At 42.3% G+C, this 19,988-nt stretch overlaps 2 protein-coding genes across 3 annotated transcripts in view; one reads left to right on the top strand and one right to left on the bottom strand.

Annotated features, from left to right (window-relative positions):
* The window catches only part of col4a2 (collagen, type IV, alpha 2), a 67,958-nt gene extending 55,772 nt beyond the window's left edge, over positions 1-12,186 (top strand). The window contains exons 23-48 of one of the 2 annotated variants that reach the window (XM_080477861.1): positions 19-91; positions 176-282; positions 777-960; positions 1,396-1,440; positions 1,748-1,822; positions 1,911-2,009; positions 2,102-2,323; positions 2,407-2,568; positions 2,677-2,847; positions 3,189-3,332; positions 3,421-3,546; positions 3,626-3,807; positions 3,987-4,050; positions 4,154-4,228; positions 4,311-4,418; positions 4,508-4,615; positions 4,698-4,769; positions 5,221-5,346; positions 5,427-5,543; positions 5,642-5,803; positions 6,206-6,304; positions 7,250-7,396; positions 7,494-7,610; positions 7,869-8,060; positions 9,018-9,304; positions 9,969-11,962. In XM_080477861.1, the coding sequence (XP_080333987.1) occupies positions 19-91; positions 176-282; positions 777-960; positions 1,396-1,440; positions 1,748-1,822; positions 1,911-2,009; positions 2,102-2,323; positions 2,407-2,568; positions 2,677-2,847; positions 3,189-3,332; positions 3,421-3,546; positions 3,626-3,807; positions 3,987-4,050; positions 4,154-4,228; positions 4,311-4,418; positions 4,508-4,615; positions 4,698-4,769; positions 5,221-5,346; positions 5,427-5,543; positions 5,642-5,803; positions 6,206-6,304; positions 7,250-7,396; positions 7,494-7,610; positions 7,869-8,060; positions 9,018-9,304; positions 9,969-10,226 (3,522 nt within the window). In that variant the 3' untranslated portion in view covers positions 10,227-11,962. Of the gene's footprint in view, positions 1-18; positions 92-175; positions 283-776; positions 961-1,395; positions 1,441-1,747; positions 1,823-1,910; positions 2,010-2,101; positions 2,324-2,406; positions 2,569-2,676; positions 2,848-3,188; positions 3,333-3,420; positions 3,547-3,625; positions 3,808-3,986; positions 4,051-4,153; positions 4,229-4,310; positions 4,419-4,507; positions 4,616-4,697; positions 4,770-5,220; positions 5,347-5,426; positions 5,544-5,641; positions 5,804-6,205; positions 6,305-7,249; positions 7,397-7,493; positions 7,611-7,868; positions 8,061-9,017; positions 9,305-9,968 lie in introns of both variants that reach the window. The other variant, XM_080477862.1, reaches the window with a different exon arrangement.
* On the bottom strand, positions 11,667-17,658 carry rab20 (RAB20, member RAS oncogene family). The gene is made up of 2 exons (XM_080477866.1): positions 17,215-17,658; positions 11,667-12,978 (listed from the first exon to the last, which is right to left on the bottom strand). Exons 1-2 carry the CDS (start codon positions 17,402-17,404, stop codon positions 12,386-12,388), a joined length of 783 nt encoding a protein of 260 aa, XP_080333992.1. The 5' UTR covers positions 17,405-17,658; the 3' UTR covers positions 11,667-12,385.
* Positions 17,659-19,988: the final 2,330 nt, after the last annotated feature.

Below are 19,988 nucleotides of genomic sequence, written 5' to 3'. Positions count from 1 at the left end.
GTTTCCGATGTGTTTTAGGGACCTTCTGGACTCGGCGGTGTGCCGGGACCTAAAGGTCGAAAAGGGGAGACGTTGACCATCACAGAGAAAGGTACGGGGTGTATTTCAGCTCATTTCGTAAGTGGGTTGCCGTCATCGTATTTGTGTCTGTCAATGTGTTTCTGTTGTCCCACAGGATATCCTGGAGACCAGGGGGATTCAGGAAGAGATGGTGAGCCTGGATCTCCGGGTGCCGTCGGTCGAAATGGCCTGCCTGGCTTTCCTGGCAGCCGAGGTCTTCCAGTGAGTTCACCAGTTTTCTCCATTCATCACTTTTATATCCAATGCAGTGATTTTCTGTTTTTTTTGCTCACTTTACCTACATTGTGCCTCGCTGTTGTGGCTCAGCTGGTGAGCCTGAGGCAGCTGAACCTCCGTTACCTCAATGGTGTGCGAGAATACGGAGGTCTGCAACCTTTATCACCAAAAGAGCCATATTGCCCACCCAGCGCCAAAATTGCACCTAAAATCTATCTATCTATCTATCTATCTATCTATCTATCTATCTATCTATCTATCTATCTATCCATCCATCCATCCATCCATCCATCCATCCATCCATCCATCCATCCATCCATCCATCCATCCATCCATCCATCCATCCATCTATCTATCTATCTCTCCGTTATCCTAAGCAGGTGACAGAAGTAAAGATTGTCTTGTTTGCTCGCGTCTCACAATAAGTAACATATTTGTCGTGCAGTGTATTTATTAATTGTGCCGGCTCGTGTGACCAGGGCGAGGGAGTCAGTGGGAAACAAGGAGACAGAGGTTACCCGGGTAGCCCTGGTCAACCTGGTGCAGACGGGCTGAGGGGGGAACCCGGTCAAGACCTGGTGGGCGTCAAAGGTCAGCGCGGTTTACCTGGTGATGACGGCAATGCTGGGTATCATGGAGTTCAAGGGACCCCTGGCGCTCCAGGTGAGAGGCAGCGAACAGCCGCCGCCTTTGTTGTAATTCAGTTGCATTTTTCTTGTCGCAAACTCCTCCTGCAAGCCCTTAAATGGGATCATCCCCGTTTTCACTCTACTAAGAATTTCATTTGGCTTTGCCTCTATTAAAATGCTCTCTTTTGTAATTTAATGCAAAGGAATTAAAAAGCGAATGAATATTAATGGCTTGTGATAAAAATAAATAAATTAAAAAAAGAAACTATATCATAAAGTCAGCATGACAGGATAATATTTTGCCATTTTATTGACATTTCTTTCTGCGCATCCTGAAGTCTCCCTGATGCACGGGCTGCATCTTTCAAACCAGCTGCAGCTGAGCTTGTTTGAAATCATGCTTGTGCTTTTGAATAACTCTTGTTCCGAATGCCTCTCTCTTTCATTCTCTCTCATTTGCAACTGAAAGGCGGCTGTAGTCCGACAGGAGATGGAGGACAGGTGGATGTAACAGGTAGCTGGTATAAGAACCTTTTCATGTTGTTGCTTTCTCTGTAACGGCGCAGTATTGCTTTGCTCGTGGTTGATTCGAATGTCCGCATGATGGTTTTTCAGCTGTTTACAGTTTTTGATCATAGGTGTTCAATGAATATCAGGTAATGTAACGATAATGGTCTGAAAATATTCCACGCTGGGCAACAGTCTGACTCACCTGCATCAAAGTAGTTTATAGTTATTTATTTAATTATGTTTTCACATCTAGTCTTTCAAGTCAATCCCAATGTCGGCTTGAATACTGAAAATCTCTGATTTCGTGTCAGGCCCTTGCGATACTTATCCTGGACCCCCTGGACTGCCTGGACCTCCAGGACCGAGTGGATTACCAGGAGCCTCAGGTAACATGAGACACAAGTGCTTAATGTTTTCTACAAGAAAACAGTTTTGGGCCACGTTGATGCCATGTTTATTATCTTGGTCCTGCAGGTATTTCTGGTCCAAAAGGAAGCCCTGGCTTTTCTGGAGCAGACGGAGAAAAGGGACAACCGGGTGATCGAGGCACAGGCGGCTCTCCTGGACCACAAGGTAAGGAGTGACCCTAAAAACTGGAAAACCTAAACTTTGGTTACTCAATTGTGTTTGCTATTGATTTTATTTGATTTTTTTCACCGCTACAGGTTTTGCAGGCCCCCGCGGAGACTTTGGCGTCCCTGGCACCAAAGGTTCAATAGGAAACCCCGGGACGCACGGTGTGCCTGGCCGATACGGGGCAAAAGGTGTAAAGGGCATCCATGGAGAGATCTTGGACGCTTCACCTGGAGCACCTGGTGATCGAGGACTGCCTGGACTTCAGGGGGATAAAGGCTACATCGGCGACCCAGGAAATCCAGGATATGGGGGTGGGCTCTCTGTTCACCCTGTTACTTAAAAATAATATTAATCATTTTGAAAACTTTGTTCACTTAGTCATCTTCTTGTCCAGGAATGGACGGCATGCCTGGTATGATCGGCTTTAAGGGGACCAGTGGACCATCTGGCCAGCCGGGAGAGGAAGGAAGACCTGGTCCGGCAGGAAGATACGGTTTCCCCGGTGATCCTGGCTATGCAGGTCAACCTGGACCACGTGGTGCAGTCGGACAGCCAGGTTAGGAAAACACACACACACACACACACACACACACACAAGGTGTTAGAAATGTTTGCATTCACGTATGACACCCGGTTACCTCTGGGACATCCTCCTGTGCACCAGGTTTAACTGGAGGGAGGGGACCTGAAGGAGACCCTGGTGCACCAGGTCCAATAGGATTGAAAGGGGTCCCGGGAGAATTTGGCAGCAATGGTGCCATTGGAGACGTTGGATCATCCGGTGATCCAGGATCGTCCGGAACACCTGGACGTCCAGGACCTCCGGGAATGAAAGGTTTGTTCCTCAGCTCATCAGTCGCATATAAAACTGGTCCAACTCAATAACAACCAGCCTAAATCCTCTCGTAATAAGGAAGAATATTGCTCAAATGTGCAAGTTTGAAATGCTTTTCCACATGTTGAGATATCTTTTCTCTGAGATTATCTCTAAAACCTGATTGTTATGATACTCAGCCCACATTTTTATCAACCAACCAAAAGCGATATGTTTTCCGAGCTAATTTGCTCCTGCACAGCTTATCAAGAAGAATATTATTTAACATTAAGTACTGTATTTAAACATTGTTTCAAACAGTATTGGTAAAATGTTTGTTTTTGGGACTTGTTTGTTTTCAGGGAAGAAGGGGTCACCAGGTATGGGGGGTTTCGAGGGGGTCAGAGGCACTGTAGGCGTGAAGGGTTTCTCTGGGAAAAAAGGAGACTTTGGAGAACAAGGCCAAGTGGGCCCGAAAGGATTTATTGGACAAAGTGGAGAGAAAGGTGAGGTGGTTCAATGCAGTTCTTACAAATAAGCCATGCACATAAACATTGTGACTGACACGTTAACTTATTCTCCGCCGTGATGTAGGCGATCGAGGTATGCCGGGGCTGCCTGGAAATAAACCCATCGTCTCTGCACAGCTTATTGTTGACATGAAGGGAATCAAGGGGGACAGTGGACCTGGGGGAAGTCAAGGTTTCCCTGGACCAAGAGGTGAGCGGCTTCAATCCAACTGGATTTTCACTTCACTTGTTTTGGCCAACTGCATGTCATGTCTTGTTGTTTTCAACAGGTTTCAAGGGTTTCCCCGGGGTGCCCGGCCTTGAAGGATATCACGGTCTTCCTGGAGATCCCAGCAATGTGAAAGGTCAACTTGGAGATCCAGGCGCAGAGGGGCTTCAGGGGATCAAAGGAATGCCGGGGTTGACGGGAAACCGGGGAATTATGGGATTTGATGGGATGTCTGGCAACACGGTGAGCAAACCCACAGTCATATTGAATCCTACAATAACACGTGACTGGAAGCTTACATGGATATGTTTGTATTGTTTTATGTCACATTGTTGACGTGTACATGCTCAGCAAGGTAATATCACGATGAGGAGAGCGACACATTCTCAAGTCTGACAAACTGACTGCATGTGACATTTCAGGGAACTAAAGGAAGCCCTGGCGCCTATGGTGCACCAGGCGACAAAGGAAGGAAGGGCGTAAAAGGTACAACCTCCGAGTTAAACTACATATAGATAGACTTTCACACTGTTCAACTCTATTGAGTGTCAGTGATTAAAATACATCAAATTATTTGTTTAAATTACAGGTGAGAAGGGCCTTCGTATAGACCTTCCCGGATTTCCTGGATTGAGAGGAGAGCTTGGATTCTCAGGACAGACAGGTACATCCATTGTTTTAAATGGGATTGTTTGTTTTCCTCTGGTTTTGGTTTAAGATCAATTTCAATTTGGCAACTCATACAGGTGACCGAGGGTTATTTGGCACATCTGGTGATAGAGGGACACCTGGTTTTGATGGAATAGATGGGAAAAAAGGAACACCGGGCGATCCAGGAGCCGTTGGCTATCCAGGTAAAAGAAAACAAATAAAAAATATCCCCTTACACTACCTCATACTAGACTAAAAGACCTGCATTAACATGCCAATGTTTATTTTGTAGGCTCAGACGGGCAGAAGGGTGTTTCTGGTAACCAAGGTCAAAAAGGATTTCCGGGATTTCCTGGAAAAGATGGACATCCAGGTTATGATGGTTTCCCAGGAAACAAAGGTAACAAGATGAGAACAGGATCATCTTTTTCTTTTTCTTCAAGTTACATCACTGTTTTTCTTGATTCGTATGTTGTTTACAGGTAACCCAGGAATCAAGGGTCTGTATGGATTACATGGACTGAAAGGGCAGAAGGGCCTTAGCGGAGCGGGAGGTAAATAAAAAAAAAAAACCTAACCCCAGTAAAAGCCAACAAAAACAATTGAAAGGGAAGCGACAAGAATGCGGCAAGATTCCAATGATATTTGAAGTTATCACTGTCACAAAGTCACTTGTCAATGTTGAGGACATGGAAAATGAGAAATGTGTTCTCGAAGCTGACAAACCACAATTCATTTGCGCCGATGTGAGGATGTGAGGATGTCGGTGACTCCAGTAAAGTCTAGTTTGTAGGCAATCAAAATCTGGAGCTTTACCAAAACTAGAGTTGTTGTTGGGTATTCTTCTTCCTTAAATGTTGTTTCCGACCAAAAGAAGTCCAAGCAAAGACAACTAGATTCATTTCATTTATATTAATAAGATATATTACAGATGTCAGCAAATTCAGAGAAGAAAGAGGATATCAATGCTTAGTTTTTCTGAAACATGTGTTCCGATCACATTAGGTGTGGACACTGTTGGTTCAACTGGGGAGCCGGGACTTAAAGGACAGAAAGGAGACGGCGGCGATCCCAACAGTCAGCCGGGTGTTCATGGCACGCCGGGTTTGAAAGGCTCCCAGGGACCTCAAGGTCAGTCCTCACTCCTGTGTATTAAAAGACTGTCCAACTCCAGGAGAAGTTTGAAACAATCCGATGTTTTAATTATGCAGGCGACTATGGTCAGCCTGGACCAGCAGGATTCCGTGGCCCAGTAGGACCGGATGGGAAGACAGACAGACCCGGATGGAGTGGGGATCCTGGCTTTAAAGGACAGATGGGATTACAAGGTGGGAAATTTCTCAAAAAGGGAGAAAAAAAAAAGTACAATTACTATTAAGTGCTATCCCTCCTTTGATTGGAGACAATTAAATAATTTGTTTCTCAGGTTTCCCGGGATCCAAAGGAAATACTGGTGTGACTGGTCTACCGGGAGAAAAGGGAATACCAGGATTAAATGGGTTTCCTGGGGTACCTGGTAACAATGGATTCAAAGGAGAGCGTGGTCCAGGGGGATACAGGGGGTCTAATGGCGTGTCTGGGAAAAAAGGTATGGATTACATTTTTAAGTTTAACAACAGCTTGACTTTGGATTCTAACTTTAAAACCATAAAGTTCCTCAGTCAGTCCAGTGCTAAATGAGCTGATGTCTAAAGTCCGATTTATTGTATATTATATTTGTCCGATTGTATATTGAAATGACAATCATCAGTCAACAACTGCAAAGAAAACTAAAAACTAGTGCTTGACAGTGTCAAAGATGCAGCTGAAGTTGTTCCTGCAAGAATATTTATGTTATTTTTCATTCAGAATATTATTACTTTAAATTTAGCCACTCTAAATTACTAACTAGGTTTTGCTGTTACCTGTTAATTATCTTTTATATAGAGTGCCTGGTTCCACCCATATCTTCAACCTAATTTGCTGCCTCCTCATCATTTTTCTCTGACAGGTGTGAAGGGAGAACAAGGGTTGATGGGATATCCTGGCGTAACTGGTGTGAAGGGAGAACGAGGGCTTGTCGGTCCTAAAGGAAATCCTGGACAGACAGGTTAGTTATGCACGTAATCCGTCTATTTTCCATATATATATTTATGTCTCTCTTTCTTCACCGTCAATTCTAGAGTACGCTTATATATGGGAGCATCTTTCAAAACAAGTACAATGTACTTACTGCAAAATTGAAAGAAAAACAAATAAAATTCAAACAATTGAAGGTAACTGACAAAAGTTCATTTCCTAACACAGATATGAAAATGTGTTTTTAACATTAGAGGCTAACATGTTTTTCCCCAATAGCAAGTACTTCTTCTCCCTCTGTATTTAATCTATTTTATGGTATCATTCACAGAGAGTTGATTGGTCATTTGAGGTTAAACATATAATAATTCAACCTTAATATTAGGTGTAAAGTGTTAGTAGCCACTGTAGCAAAGCTAGGATTATAGTGATGTGTCCTGGTTCATGCACGTCTGTGAGCAGTCTGATTTTAGCTTTCTGAATGCTTTGATATGTATAAGCTGGAATATAAAGTTACAATTGTATAAATGCTTGTGATGACCAGTTCAAATTGATTTATATAACTATATATAGTCATATTTTTTTGCATAGACTTGGGAAAAAAAAGTTTAAAAGTAGGGACAAATAGAAAATAAAGGTGGGTATCATCTGCAAAAAAAAGAAAGCTACAAATGACCTTTGTGTTTAAGTATTAAATGTATAAACCCATTTTTAGTTCATATATCAAAAATGCAGAAGGACTAAGATTGTCTTCTATACAGAGGAACTGCAGCCATCAATTGTAAGACTAAATATCAAAATATAGTTCAAAATATGAGAAACTCAGTTAAAAGTTTTTTCCTGTTTGAAAGCTTCTGAAAAGTGTAAAAAAAAAAAAAAAAAAAGAAATAGAAAAACTGGAACCAACCAGATGCTAAAAAATGGTCATCGAGCACTTTGTGGAGTTCACTATTCAGATGATCTATGCGCGCTGCAGGTGTCCGTGGGCAGCCAGGCACACCGGGTTCTATTCCACTTCCCATCAAAGTTCCAGGGGTGAGGGGTCCTCCTGGACCGCAGGGCATCGTGGGACCAAGGGGGGGCAGCGGGGAACCAGGACCACACGGCCCTCCTGGAGATGCAGGTCAGCTCTCGTCATATTGCATTTTCTGTTGAATGTACTTTAAAATGACATCAAATTGTACTGGTCAATAAGAAGCATGTATCCTGGTACGTCTCAGGGTTCATGGGACCGATTGGGCAGAAAGGCATGCCTGGGATCAGTGGCACACCAGGAACGCCTGGATTCCGTGGAGAGTATGGTCAAATGGGTCACTCTGGTCTACAAGGCATGGAAGGTGAGTCTTTTACTGTTTGGCTGTTTGGGATTAGGTTAGTAAACCTGGATTAAAAGATTGAGTAACAGTCACAAAGGAGTTTTAATAGTTTCTTTCTTAATGGACTGATAACTTCTGAATGAAATTTTGTTTTTAGGTCAATTTGCACGAGTTGCTCATTTTGTCAGATATGTGTAGTATGTAAATGTGTTGTATAAACGATAACGAATCGACACACACACAAAAGACAGCTTGAATGAACTCTTTATTCCTCAATAGGTCACCGCGGTACCCCGGGTGTCTCTGGGTTACCCGGGATGCCTGGGCGCAGTGTGAGCGTGGGGTACTTGCTGGTGAAACACAGTCAGTCAGAGCAGACCCCCATGTGTCCAGTGGGCATGTCTAAACTGTGGGACGGCTACAGTTTGCTATACCTGGAGGGCCAAGAGAAGGCTCACAACCAGGACCTCGGTAAGTCCTGTCGGTATAAAGTGAATGTTTAAGATTGGGAAAAGCTTAATAGTATGGGTTTGTGAAAGGCAAACAAGCAACTTCTTAGTTTCCACATGCAGAATAAGCAACTTTCTAAATTTGACAGAACGATTAACTAATCACCTGCTTCTTGAAGTCTGAATAACCGATTCCCGAGTCCTGAACAACAGAATAACAAGTTCAGTCGTCGCAAAAAGGTGGAATAAGTCACTTCTTGTTTTTGCAAGACTGACCAACTTTCTGATTTCAGAATTACATTTTGAAATAAATAATAATACTGGGGGGAAACACAATCTTTAATGGTAGAACTTTGAGTCCATTAATTGTGACAGCGCGGGAAAATGAGCAATGAGGAAGCAAGTGCAGTGGAAATGCATCTACAGTTTTCCCCGGAGGAGGAATACAAACAGGAGTTATCTTACTGAAGTTATTGGAGATTTTCACATGCTTCTGTTACAAAATAATGAACTGATTATTCACTCACATGAAAGATGGCCAATGATGTGTTTTCTATGACCTTGTATGGATGCTTTATATAATGCTTTGCAGTCCTTGTTTTTTTTCCCACCCTGATTCAATTAAGAATTGCAGCCAAAGCCTGTTTTTAACATTCCCTTCCCAGCAAGTAACCAGATTTTGTCTTTTAATCAGGTCTTTGTACAAGGGAACGGAAATACGATCTAATTAGATGTGAAATACACTAAAACCACCATCCGACCTTTTGAATCTGAGTCCTGCTGTTGACACTGTTTAAAAATGATTATCCTTGGGGTTAGATATGAGAACAAAGCATTTCTTCACCAGGCTCATACCTACACTCAATAGGTTGGACATTTATTTTGTTTCATTTGCGTGTCTAGGGTTCACTTGCTGACAGAAGCATGCTAAAAGTAATCAGGGTCTCAATCTAATTATTTGGTTGTTTGTTCTTTCCAGGATTGGCTGGCTCCTGCCTCCCAAAGTTCAGCTCCATGCCCTTCCTGTACTGCAATCCCGGGGACCTTTGCTACTACGCCAGCAGAAATGATAAGTCCTACTGGCTGTCAACGACGGCTCCTCTTCCCATGATGCCCGTGGAGGAGGGAGAGATCAAACCGTACATCAGCCGCTGCTCCGTATGTGAAGCTCCATCGGTCGCCATTGCGATTCACAGCCAGGACATCACTATCCCACAGTGTCCGGCGGGCTGGCGCAGCCTCTGGATCGGCTACTCCTTCCTTATGGTGAAGCCCAGTTTACTTTTGTTTGTTGTTTTGTGAACTTTTCAGAATATATGAAAACAGGCTGCTGAGAGATAGACCTAAAGCCTGACTTGAAGGTACATTTCAAAGTGCTTCACAGATTATTGTTCAATGACAATAACTTAAGCCAAGTGAAAACAAAAAGCAACAAATGCTAAACAAAAAATTTTTTTATATGCTATAAAAGATGTATTATTGTCCCCTGAGGTGATGAAGACCAGTTCACTGATTACAGGCATCTTTATTCTACTTACTAAAACAGTTTTCTTCAATAATGTCTGGTCTTGCAATATAATTTGCACCACAGGATGGTGTATTGAGTCATGCAAAGAATTAGGAAGAACAATGGCTGAAGCTCTTGACTGGTACCTTGTGGTGTGCTCAACCTGATATCACAATTTACTCTAATATCAACACATTTCACACATTTATTTCGAGTCATTAGTTGTCAGTGTGGTCATCCGGTCATGCAGGTTCAAGCCAAACTTGCACACCTGGACCCATGCAACCACCAACCAAACAGAATCAGTGAATCAGTGAAAGGCCAAACCTCTGAAGCCAGGCGAAGCATTAACTGGTGCTCGAGTGACTCGACATTGACCTTACACCCTCCTCACTGAAACTCTCTCGCCTTTTATCTTTACAGCACACAGCTGCAGGAAATGAAGGCGGCGGTCAGTCCTTGTCGTCGCCCGGCTCCTGCTTGGAGGACTTCCGCACGACACCATTCATCGAGTGCAACGGGGGGGCCATGGGAACGTGCCACTACTTTGCCAACAAGCACAGCTTCTGGCTCACCTCGGTGGACCAGTCGTTCCACACCGAGCCGGCTGCAGAGACGCTTAAGGCGGGCCAGCTCCTGTCGCATATCAGCCGGTGTCAGGTCTGCATGAAGAACTTGTGAGAAGGTCTCACAGACCGATGGAAGTTTTTCCACTGACGGTGGCGTAGTGTCGTACCTATCGTTGTGCTACACCTGTCAAACGAAGGAGGGGATCTGAATCACTCAGACCAGTGTCAATGGGGAAACTTGCTCTGCGAGCCACGGAGCTCAGATATGCAATGACTGTGTGTGTGTTGCCTTGAGCGACACTGTAGATTAAAAAAAAAGAAAAGAAATCCCTGTACTGAAAACAACAGCACTATAGGGGAAGCAATTATTGTGTATTAAATGTGGTTTGGTGCTTTTTAACTTATTACCTCAGCTACACAATAACTATCAGAGAACGTACACTACAGCTGAACCAAAGATGCACATATGTACACACCGCTTCCGTTTAACCAGAGATTTGTTTTTTTTTATTATCGTTTTGGGTCTTCGGCCCGCAGAAAGCCACTAACTTTGCTTCTTCACAGCTGTTTAGAGTTAAAGAAGGTGCCATTACAAGTCTGAAACAACTGTGTAGGTTGATGCTATTGATAGTATTATCTTGCTTTGACTTTGTTGCTCTACAAAGCTTATTTTGTTATATAAAACTTCAGCAAACCACTAACTTGTTTTAAGCATTTATCAACCGCAGAAACGTCTATAACTATTTCACTATACTATGTGTTCACACCATGCACTGATTATGTCTATACCATCTGAATGAACTTGACTTCTACTTTACTTTTTTTTTTTTTTTTTTTTTAAATGTTGATTTTGTTCTACCAGCCTCCAGGTGCTATTTTCTGAGATTGGTGTGACTAGACCCTAAATAATTTTTACTCTCCTCTTATTAAAACTGATCAAAACTTTGATCAAAGCTACTTCACCAGCCGATCGGACCAAACACATCAAATACATGTAAAGCCGAGCCGCCACCTCTCAAACAGAATAAAACTTAAGCAATTAACTCTGAGCTCACAAGTAGTACATTTTGTTTGAATGGCAAATATACAGTATATACACAGTATTTAAGTTAGTGGAACATCTAACCAATAACAATACACAACTAGTAAGATATAACTGGTACATCTGTAACATTTGTTATGCTCTTACGTTTCATTTTGTCTTCATTACATTATTTGTCTTTTTTAAACAAAGTTGTGAAGTTTTGCTTTCTAAAATTACTTCAACCCTTTAGTTACCACGTTATCTGACTTCCTTTCATTTTTACACGACGGCTCGCCCCCTCCTCCATCCATCGGTTCCACGCCGCTTCTTGAACTCATTTTCCTTCCAAAACTATTAATCATTGAGGGCATTCAAGCTGCCAACGGCACAGAACGTAAACACTCAGGATCAGAGTCTGACTGCAGCAAATCCTGATTACAGTTTACACAGTAAACAGTAAGTAGGTCAGATGTCCAACTTTACCGAGGCAATCTCGTTGGTAAATAAACAGACTGATCAGACCGTGGCAATACTGACAATTGCAGCTTTAATCATATCATTTCACCTTGTTTTCATAACACGATTGTGACGATTAAACCTCGTTTCTTTAAACTCGTGTGATTTCAATTGTGATTGCAGAGAGCAGACAAACTGCAAAATAAGAAAATCTTTATTGCGAGAGAATGCATAAAAGTTCAACGCCGTCATTTGTACACTCACTGAAAACCCCCAAAGTGCTCATAAATCAAAGATCAGCAATAAAGACTGAGAACATGGAATTGAAGTGAATTGGGAGCTTAACATGGAACCCTAAAATTCAACTGAAATACAAAAGAAAAACTATACAAAGAAAGAAACAGTGCAATGTGCCACCCATTTATTAATTAGTGCCCTTAAGTCTGTGAAATTCCTAAAGTAAAACAGTGATTGACTTTTAATCTGTGCGATTTGCGCACAGACACATCTTTGGGACAGAAGTGCAGTTTCAGTCATAACAGAGGTAAGGATTTAAAGGCTTTACTTCCATTCCCCACACACACACACGCTTAAACAATAAAAAAAAAAAAAACAACTGGAAATTATGAAATGCATTCGCTTTTCCAAACCATCTTCACAGCATCAAAAAGGTGTGGGGGTCGTGGTCAATGCTGGTTTCACTCAAGGCAAAAACGAGGTACCGTCACAGTATTGTGGCGCTAAGGCCGACTTGTCGATTGTCCTGCTGGTTGCAGCTCCGTTGCTTACTCTTAGCAGCAGCCAAATCTAGAGCGCTTGCTGGCGACCTCCCTGCATTCCTCCAGATTCACGGTGGAAGACCTCTGGTTCTCGTTCCTCTTCTTCAGGATGGCAGGCAGCACCAGGTCGAACAGCGTCTCAAACATGGCGTCCACGTTAAACCCGGTTTTGGCGCTCGTCTCGAAGCACATCGTCTCTGCAGGGAGACTGCTTTTCTCATCCAGGCCTTTATGACGCAGTATTCGCCCATACAGAGCCATCGCGTCTTCGTGGGTTACCTGCTTGTGAATGCTGGAGAAGGACGCAGGCGAGTCGGGGGGAGTCGGGCAGGCGGACAACAGCTGCGATTCCGTTGTGTCCAGGCCGTCGGTTTGATCCTCCGCCTGTACGTCACAGTCCTGTAAAAGCTGGGCCTCGTGGTCCGTGAGGTCGGCCTTGTTGCCCACCAAGGCGTAGATGCAGTCGTGCAGAGCGGTGTCGGTCAGGGACAGGAAGCGCTCCTCCAGCTCGGCGAGGCTCTGCCAGTTGGTGACGTCGTACGTGAGGATGACGGCGGCGGCGCCTCGGCAGTACATGGAGCCCAGACCGTGGAACTGCTCCCGGCCTGAGAGGACAAGAGGAGGACAACACACTTAAAATGGCTGTTTGGCAGCAGGAAGACTCAGCAGTGATAAACTGAAGCAAGTTGTTGGGGGGGGGGGTTTGTGCAAGACAGTCAGCAGTTTTAAAACAGAAGCAAGCTTTGTTGTTGAAATATGCAGGACTACTGAAAGGGCACATTGTGTGTGTGTGTGTGTGTGTGTGTGTGGCCACGGCAGGTCAAACTCTCAGTTAATTAGACAGGACCAACACTAACGCAGCCTCATACAACATATAGTACAGTATAGCAGTTTTCACAAGAGGTATAATGTTCAACTTTTTGTTTAAAGGGTTATAAAAAGATGTTCACTTAAATCAATTTGGAGATAGTTCCCAGCTCTCAGTCTAACAATACGCTTCAACATCACCACAAAAGGCCTGATAAAGCCAAATAAAACCTCTGAAAGTGTTTTGTTTTTTTAAAAAGGGAACATGCGACCTCCATAATTGTAGCCTTTTATTGCAGGGCTGTAGCCTTTCAGCTCGTATTTATGTGGCAACTGTAAATACAGAGTGAGAATCATTTGTTAGTTTTGCTTTATCTGCACATCCGTCCAGAACCACAAAACAATCCGTTTCCCGTCGTATGTGACAAAGAAAGTAAGTTCCCAGCATTTGCTTGGGACTTTTCTCGGCTCTTTTCACGTGCTGCTGAGCTACTTCAATGGAACGCAAGTACCACAAAAGCATTACAAGTTACACACTTTCTGAATAGAATAAATGTTTCACTCTTAATAACAATATACGTTGGGCTAAAACAAGTTCAAGATGGAGTTACTATGGCAGGAGACACAACATCCTTCCATCTTCTATGCCGCTTCATCCTTTCAATCGTCAGTCCGTCACAGTGCAAACACACACACAGAGACACACAAACCACCACAGGGACATTAAAACCAGCGACAGGAAACCCACACACTCGGTAAAAGAGCACGTCGACTCCACTCTGAGGCGGGGATTTCTGCTGTGAGGTGAGACGGCCAACCACAACACCACCGTGCTCAGGGCTGCACAATATACTGCATGCAACAAGGCTGGCAAACAAATATAAAGTTAAATAATCAAAGCTCATCATCACCATAAAAGCAACTGAACAGAAACGTTTGAGTCCCCCCTTCTTTTTTTTTAATTAAACAAGAAAATGTGTGATTATCTCATTTAATAAATATTACAAATAGCACTTTCTTATTTCATACCCGCCACAGGACACAAGTCAGAAAGAGTAATGCTACTTAATAAATCACATTTGTTAAAGTAATACTTCACATAGTATCTCATTCTGCATGTTCACCCGATATCGTCCAAACTGAAAGTCTGAACTCATCTCAAGTTATTCTCTAAATATCTTTCATGACAGTTTGAACATATGTTGAGACGTTCAAAGTTATACTCATAAAAATGTGTCTTGGAAAGTCAATAGCTGTCATTAAGATCACGTTTGTACGGATCACTATTTTACGAAAATGCCCCGCAGGCACTGTGTTGGACAATACGACTACTTGCAGAGCTGGGAAAAGATGGGTTGAAGCAAGCGGAGTCAAGTCTTCCCGTCATAACCTCAGCATGTGACTATTAGGAGGACCAGGGGGAAGTGTGAATTGTAAGTGTAACTGGAAAAAAGAAACCAAAAAAAAAAGGGCGTTTATCAGTGGGAAGCATGCGGCAGCATGACATTGTTCTGCGGTCAGATCCAAAAACTGAAAGACTACAGAAAAAAAAAAAAAAAAAAAAAAACGCTTGTAACGCTTATCTGCAGTTTTATGGTCTGGAAATTCTCCAACAGTGACTCAACGGAATCAACTGAATGAACTTCACAGGGATCTGTCACAGAGGTCGCAGAGCGCAGACAGGAAGAGGAACACCGGTGACATGGTCATGGTTCTTTTTTTTGAGAGGATTGTGTTTGTCTGAGAACATTTACCGTTACTCGCGTTTGTACATTACTGGGAAGTAAAGAAGCTGTGATCTAATTCATCAGCGGTAACCGGATTAATGACTTGCCGGGAGAAAGAAAACAAATGAGTTCATCCATCCATTCATCTTCCACATAGCACTGTCCGATTCAGGGCCACCGGCCGACAGGTCGCCAGTCCATCACAAGACAAACACACTCACGTCTGCTAGTGTGGGCATTTGAGAGGGACCGGCTCATTTTAAATACATGTATTCGACTGTGCGAGGAAACTGCTGTACCCAGAGAATCAGAAGCCACCGAAAGGCTCAGCACCGGCTGGAACCGGACAGGCTGTGTCACTTTGGAGACAATAAGAGTCATGAAAGCTCACACATTTCAGTTTTGTGACGAAATGAACTGAAATGGGATCGCTCAATTTTTTTTACAAAGAGTCGGAGTGACGATCTGACTCTTCTTCGCCTCTCACATCGGAGGGTTTCGTGGAAAAAACAACGTGTGTGTGTGTGTGTGTGTGTGTGTGTGTGTGTGTGTGTGTGTGTGTGTGTGTAAAAGCACATGTTTGACAGATGCTTTGACTCGGTCACATCACTCCTAAATTGAGCAACATAGAAGAAGAAGCGAAAGATTTTTTTTTTGTTGTTGTTTTTAAGAAAACTTGTTCAGCGGCAGGAAACATGCTGATTTAGACTGACTGTTTAGAAAGTATTCATATGAGAACCGAGCGATTTAATCAATGTACCCATCAAGAAGTGCAAATGCTTTTCCTACAGTCATTCCTCTTTGTATTAGTGTTTTTTTTTTTTCATTTATCCAAGTCATTGTGATTTCAGATATTTCACTCGAGACGTCAACTCGGTCAATTTAAAACACCTTTCATTACATTTTCAACCTTAAAAACAATTAATGCAATTAAAACTGGCTGAAGTCGCACTTCTTTAACAACTTAGAGATTTAAATTGTCTCAAAATGAGAGGTATTTCTCTATAGATTCTTCGAAAAAAAACCGATGAACTCTTGTCACCACTGATTCTCATTTTGCAATCCCACACGATCAGCACACCATTGCTTCTTCCGTTTACTTTAAGTGTGGATTATGAGGAAATGTGGCCGTCTTGCCTAATAATAGGACTGAGGTTTAATGTTTTTAAGTTTTGATTCCTTTCTAAAGGGCAAATGTCACTAAATCGACTGCACTGGGTTTACTTTACTGTAGTCGCTTCAAAATGTCAGAGCTTTAATCAAATATACTGGTTAACCGTTTAAGTGGAATGGCCTCCACACAGGTCATAATGGGGATGGAGCATGAATATTTAGACAGTTTAGACCAGGAGTGTCAAACATGAGGCCCGTCAGCAGCCGTAGGAAACATTTTTTGGGGACATTTGATTGTATTTTGCACCAGAAAGTTTCATTAAAATTCACTTTATGTTAAGATTGCAATACGATTTTTATAGTAATCACTTTGTGTTGTTAAAACTAGAGACATTTCCATCAAGCATACTCTGTGCCACAATAAAGTAAAACTTTAAAACTTTAAATTTAAATATTATGGAACCATTCTACCAGTCCGGCGCTCTTTAGATGAAATTGAGCTGAATGTGGCTCAACTAAAATGCGTTTGACAGCCCTGATGTAGACTAATCACAACAAGCCAAACCACTTGTCCCTTATATCATATTCCTCTTCTGTAAATGTTTGCACTTTACAACCATTTCTAAGTCACATTACAGAAAGTATGATACGTTTTGGCCAAGTTAGGAATCAGATTGTAAAGTCAATCCCAAAAATTCTATTTTTCTTTTATAATGATCTCAAATCTAACGCAAAGATCTTATACACGTTAATCAAAACAATCCAAATTATATTCCAGGTTGTTTTTTTTCTTCTGTTTTGTTTCCTGTTATATGCAACTTAAATTGCTTATATTAATCTATGCGTTTGTTGATGATCTGACGTGTTGTCCTGCTCTCTGGAGTCTTTTACATTGTAAAGGCAAAGAACGATTACATGTTTGTTGTGTTGATTCGGGAACATGTTTGTTCCCGTCAACGATAAAGTAGATTGACGGACGGGGAGGGGGAATAAAACCAGGCCCTTTATCAAAAACAAAAAGTTTGAAGCCACAATTTAGAGAAAAGACATTTTGTACGTCAGATCGAAGCGTGTGTTTTTAAGGTGAGTGTGTTGAAGTGGTCACGTGCCCTGTGGCCCTGGCCTCAGGTGACCAGGCGTGTGGCTCAGGTAAAGCCAGTAAACACAGGAGAGGAGAGAAATGCGGGTTTTTACCGGCCGTGTCCCAGATGGAGATGTTGTAGGGCCCCCACTGCTTGAGGAAGAACGCCCCTCCGATGGTGCTGATGGTTTCCTTGAACTTCCTCTCCATGTACCTGTGGAGCAGAGACGTCTTCCCCACGTTCATGTCCCCGAGCAGGACCACCTTCACGTCCGGCTTCTTCATCTTGGAAACGTTGGGCATAACGGTGATGGTGAGGAGGAGGAGGAGGATCGTTTTCTTTAAATGTCTTTACGGCAGAAGAAGCGACGCAGGACTAAAGTGTCGGCGATCATGTGGTTTCTTCGGTGGATTCCTCCCACACACCGAGGCTGATGAAGGGAAGTTCATTTGTGCCAGGTCCCGGAGTGACTTCGCTCCAATCTGAGCCTCAACTTCTGAAAGTAACGAGGTGAAACGGGAAGTAGGTGAGCAGCGTGAAGCGCTCTTTTCACCCTGAGCGCAGTCTGTCAGGCAGCCAGGCCAGAAAGGCCTGCCGGGTTATTCGTCCTGTGGCAAGACATTTCTGGACTCACAAAACTTTAAGAACACAGGCAGGATATCAAAAAACAAGATGTTTGGACATATCATTAATTGCCTTTAAAACCATCATAGTCAAGGCACATTTTTTTTTTTCTATAGCACCACAACGCTTCACCTTGAAACGAAGGCAATACATTAAAACAGGGCAATTAAGAAATCAGTCAAAAGGACAGTAAATGAAGTAAAAACCTTATTAAGATGAAGGTAAATAGAATAAGTCAAGTGTTTTGTTTAGTGGAAAGCCTGAGCAAATAATAGTGTTTTAAGGGCTGCAGCCCTCGGGTGCTCAGGAAGTTTGTTCCACAGGTGAAAAGCGTAGGAACTAAAAGTTGCTTCACCTCGTTTGCTTCTGTCTCTGGAAACACTTGGTACACCGCTCTGGATGTTTCGCATTCTACAAGTAAATCTGAGATGTTTTCAGGTCATAGACCGATCAAAGCTTTACAGACAAAAGTAGAATTTTAAAGTCAATCCTTTGACCCACAGGCAGCCAGTGCAGAGATTGAAGCTCAGGTGTACTGCGCTCCACCCGCTTACCACACATGAAGACATAGACAATAACCGCATATTATTATGGAGATTCCTACTGTTAACTACGAAGAAAGATTATCACGGTGCTCCTCAATGGAGGGAAAGAGGACAATTTAACTGCAAGATCACAGTTAAAAACAAAATCATTTTTAAGTAAATGGCCACTAATAACTTTAGATTTTTCTCTAATGTACATGCATAGACACATATATGTCTTTTTTCTTTCTTTTCAAAAATAAATGTGATTCCCATTGCTGTTATTTGTATCGATCAATTGATTTATTTTCTCTCTGCACTGCTTGACAATGCAGCAGCTTGTTTGTCAATTTGCTCTTTATTACTTAGTTTTTATTTAGGTGTTTTAGATCAATGGGTTTAAACTAGGCTGGCTTAGACTTCACCGTCAAACCTCCAATAACAAGGAAATATTCAACTTCTTAAATCCGTTGACATAAGATAGATCACAACAAAGAAACCAGTTTAGATAACCAGCAAAAGGGATGTGAGGAAGACATACTGTTTATACTGGATTAGCTGCTTGTTTATGAAAACCTCCACTTCACTTCAGTATCTTCAGACTTTTTTTTTTCTTTTTTTTAAACAAACCCAAGTGTTTTTTTAATGCACATATATGTTTATTTTTGCCCTCTGTGTTATAAAATCCAACCTGGGTTTTTCCTTTTCTCAATCAGCACATGTAAGAAAACTTGATGAAAACAAGCAGTCGACCGAAAAAGGGTCGCAACCACCCGCCAGTTAAGAATCACTGTAGTAGAGAATAAATTAATCCCCACTGGTCTGACGTGGCGTGATCCTGCCTACAAGACTAAACGCTGGGCGCCTCTACTCCCAGGTAGTGCGCCTGATTAGTTATACCAGACCGTCCCGGTGGGCGGTGTGTGTGTGTGTGTGTGTGTGTGTGTGTGTGTGTGTGTGTGTGTGTGTGTGTGTGTGTGTGTGTGTGTGTGTGTGTGTGTGTGTGTGGTTTTCAAACTGAGGTCTGACTATAGCCTACAAAGATTAGAGTGAAAAACAACAACACGTGCTGGGAAAGATATCATGTATGACCCCTCCCCTATTTGTATTTATGAAATAATGAAAAGTATGTTCTAGGATTGTGTTGTCAAGGTTTGACAAATGTAACAAAGTGTGCGGACAAAAACGTTTAAAACCATTATTTCAAGCTGGACATGAAACCCAGATAAGATAATATGTAAATAACAATTAACTGGGAGGAAAAGGCACTGAAATGAAAAAATCAACAACAACAAAAAAGGGTTATTTTGTTTTTGGTAATAAATTAGAATTAAAGTTGCAAGCAGCATTTGGGTGCGCACGACTGGCGGGACTCCGGTGTCGCCTGAATACTGGGCAGATGTGGCAACATTTTAAAAGTTATAACGTTTCTAGCTGAAAGTGAGACGAGCCTGTAGCGGTATGAAGTTAATGGAGGTTAAAGGTTGAAGGTTTTTCCCGTCTACTTCAATGTTAAAAATAATTTTTAAAAAGTTTAATTGTTTGAAAAAGTTTGAAAGATATGCAGGAGTTTAAAGAGGTTTATAAAAAACAGTTTTAAAAGTTGAATGTTTTAAAAGTTGAATTGTTTAAATTGGTGAAGGTTTAAAAGAGGTGTGGGCTCAAGAATAAAAAAGAAAAAAAAAAACTTTCTCCATCTGTTTACATGGGATTTTTTTTTTTAGAAAAGTTTAAATAT

The sequence above is a fragment of the Lipophrys pholis genome (assembly GCF_963383615.2).
Source record: "Lipophrys pholis genome assembly, chromosome: 13".
Lineage (NCBI taxonomy): Eukaryota > Metazoa > Chordata > Actinopteri > Blenniiformes > Blenniidae > Lipophrys > Lipophrys pholis.
The sequence above is the reverse complement of the archived record's forward strand: the minus strand, read 5'-3'. Positions and strand labels throughout refer to the sequence as shown.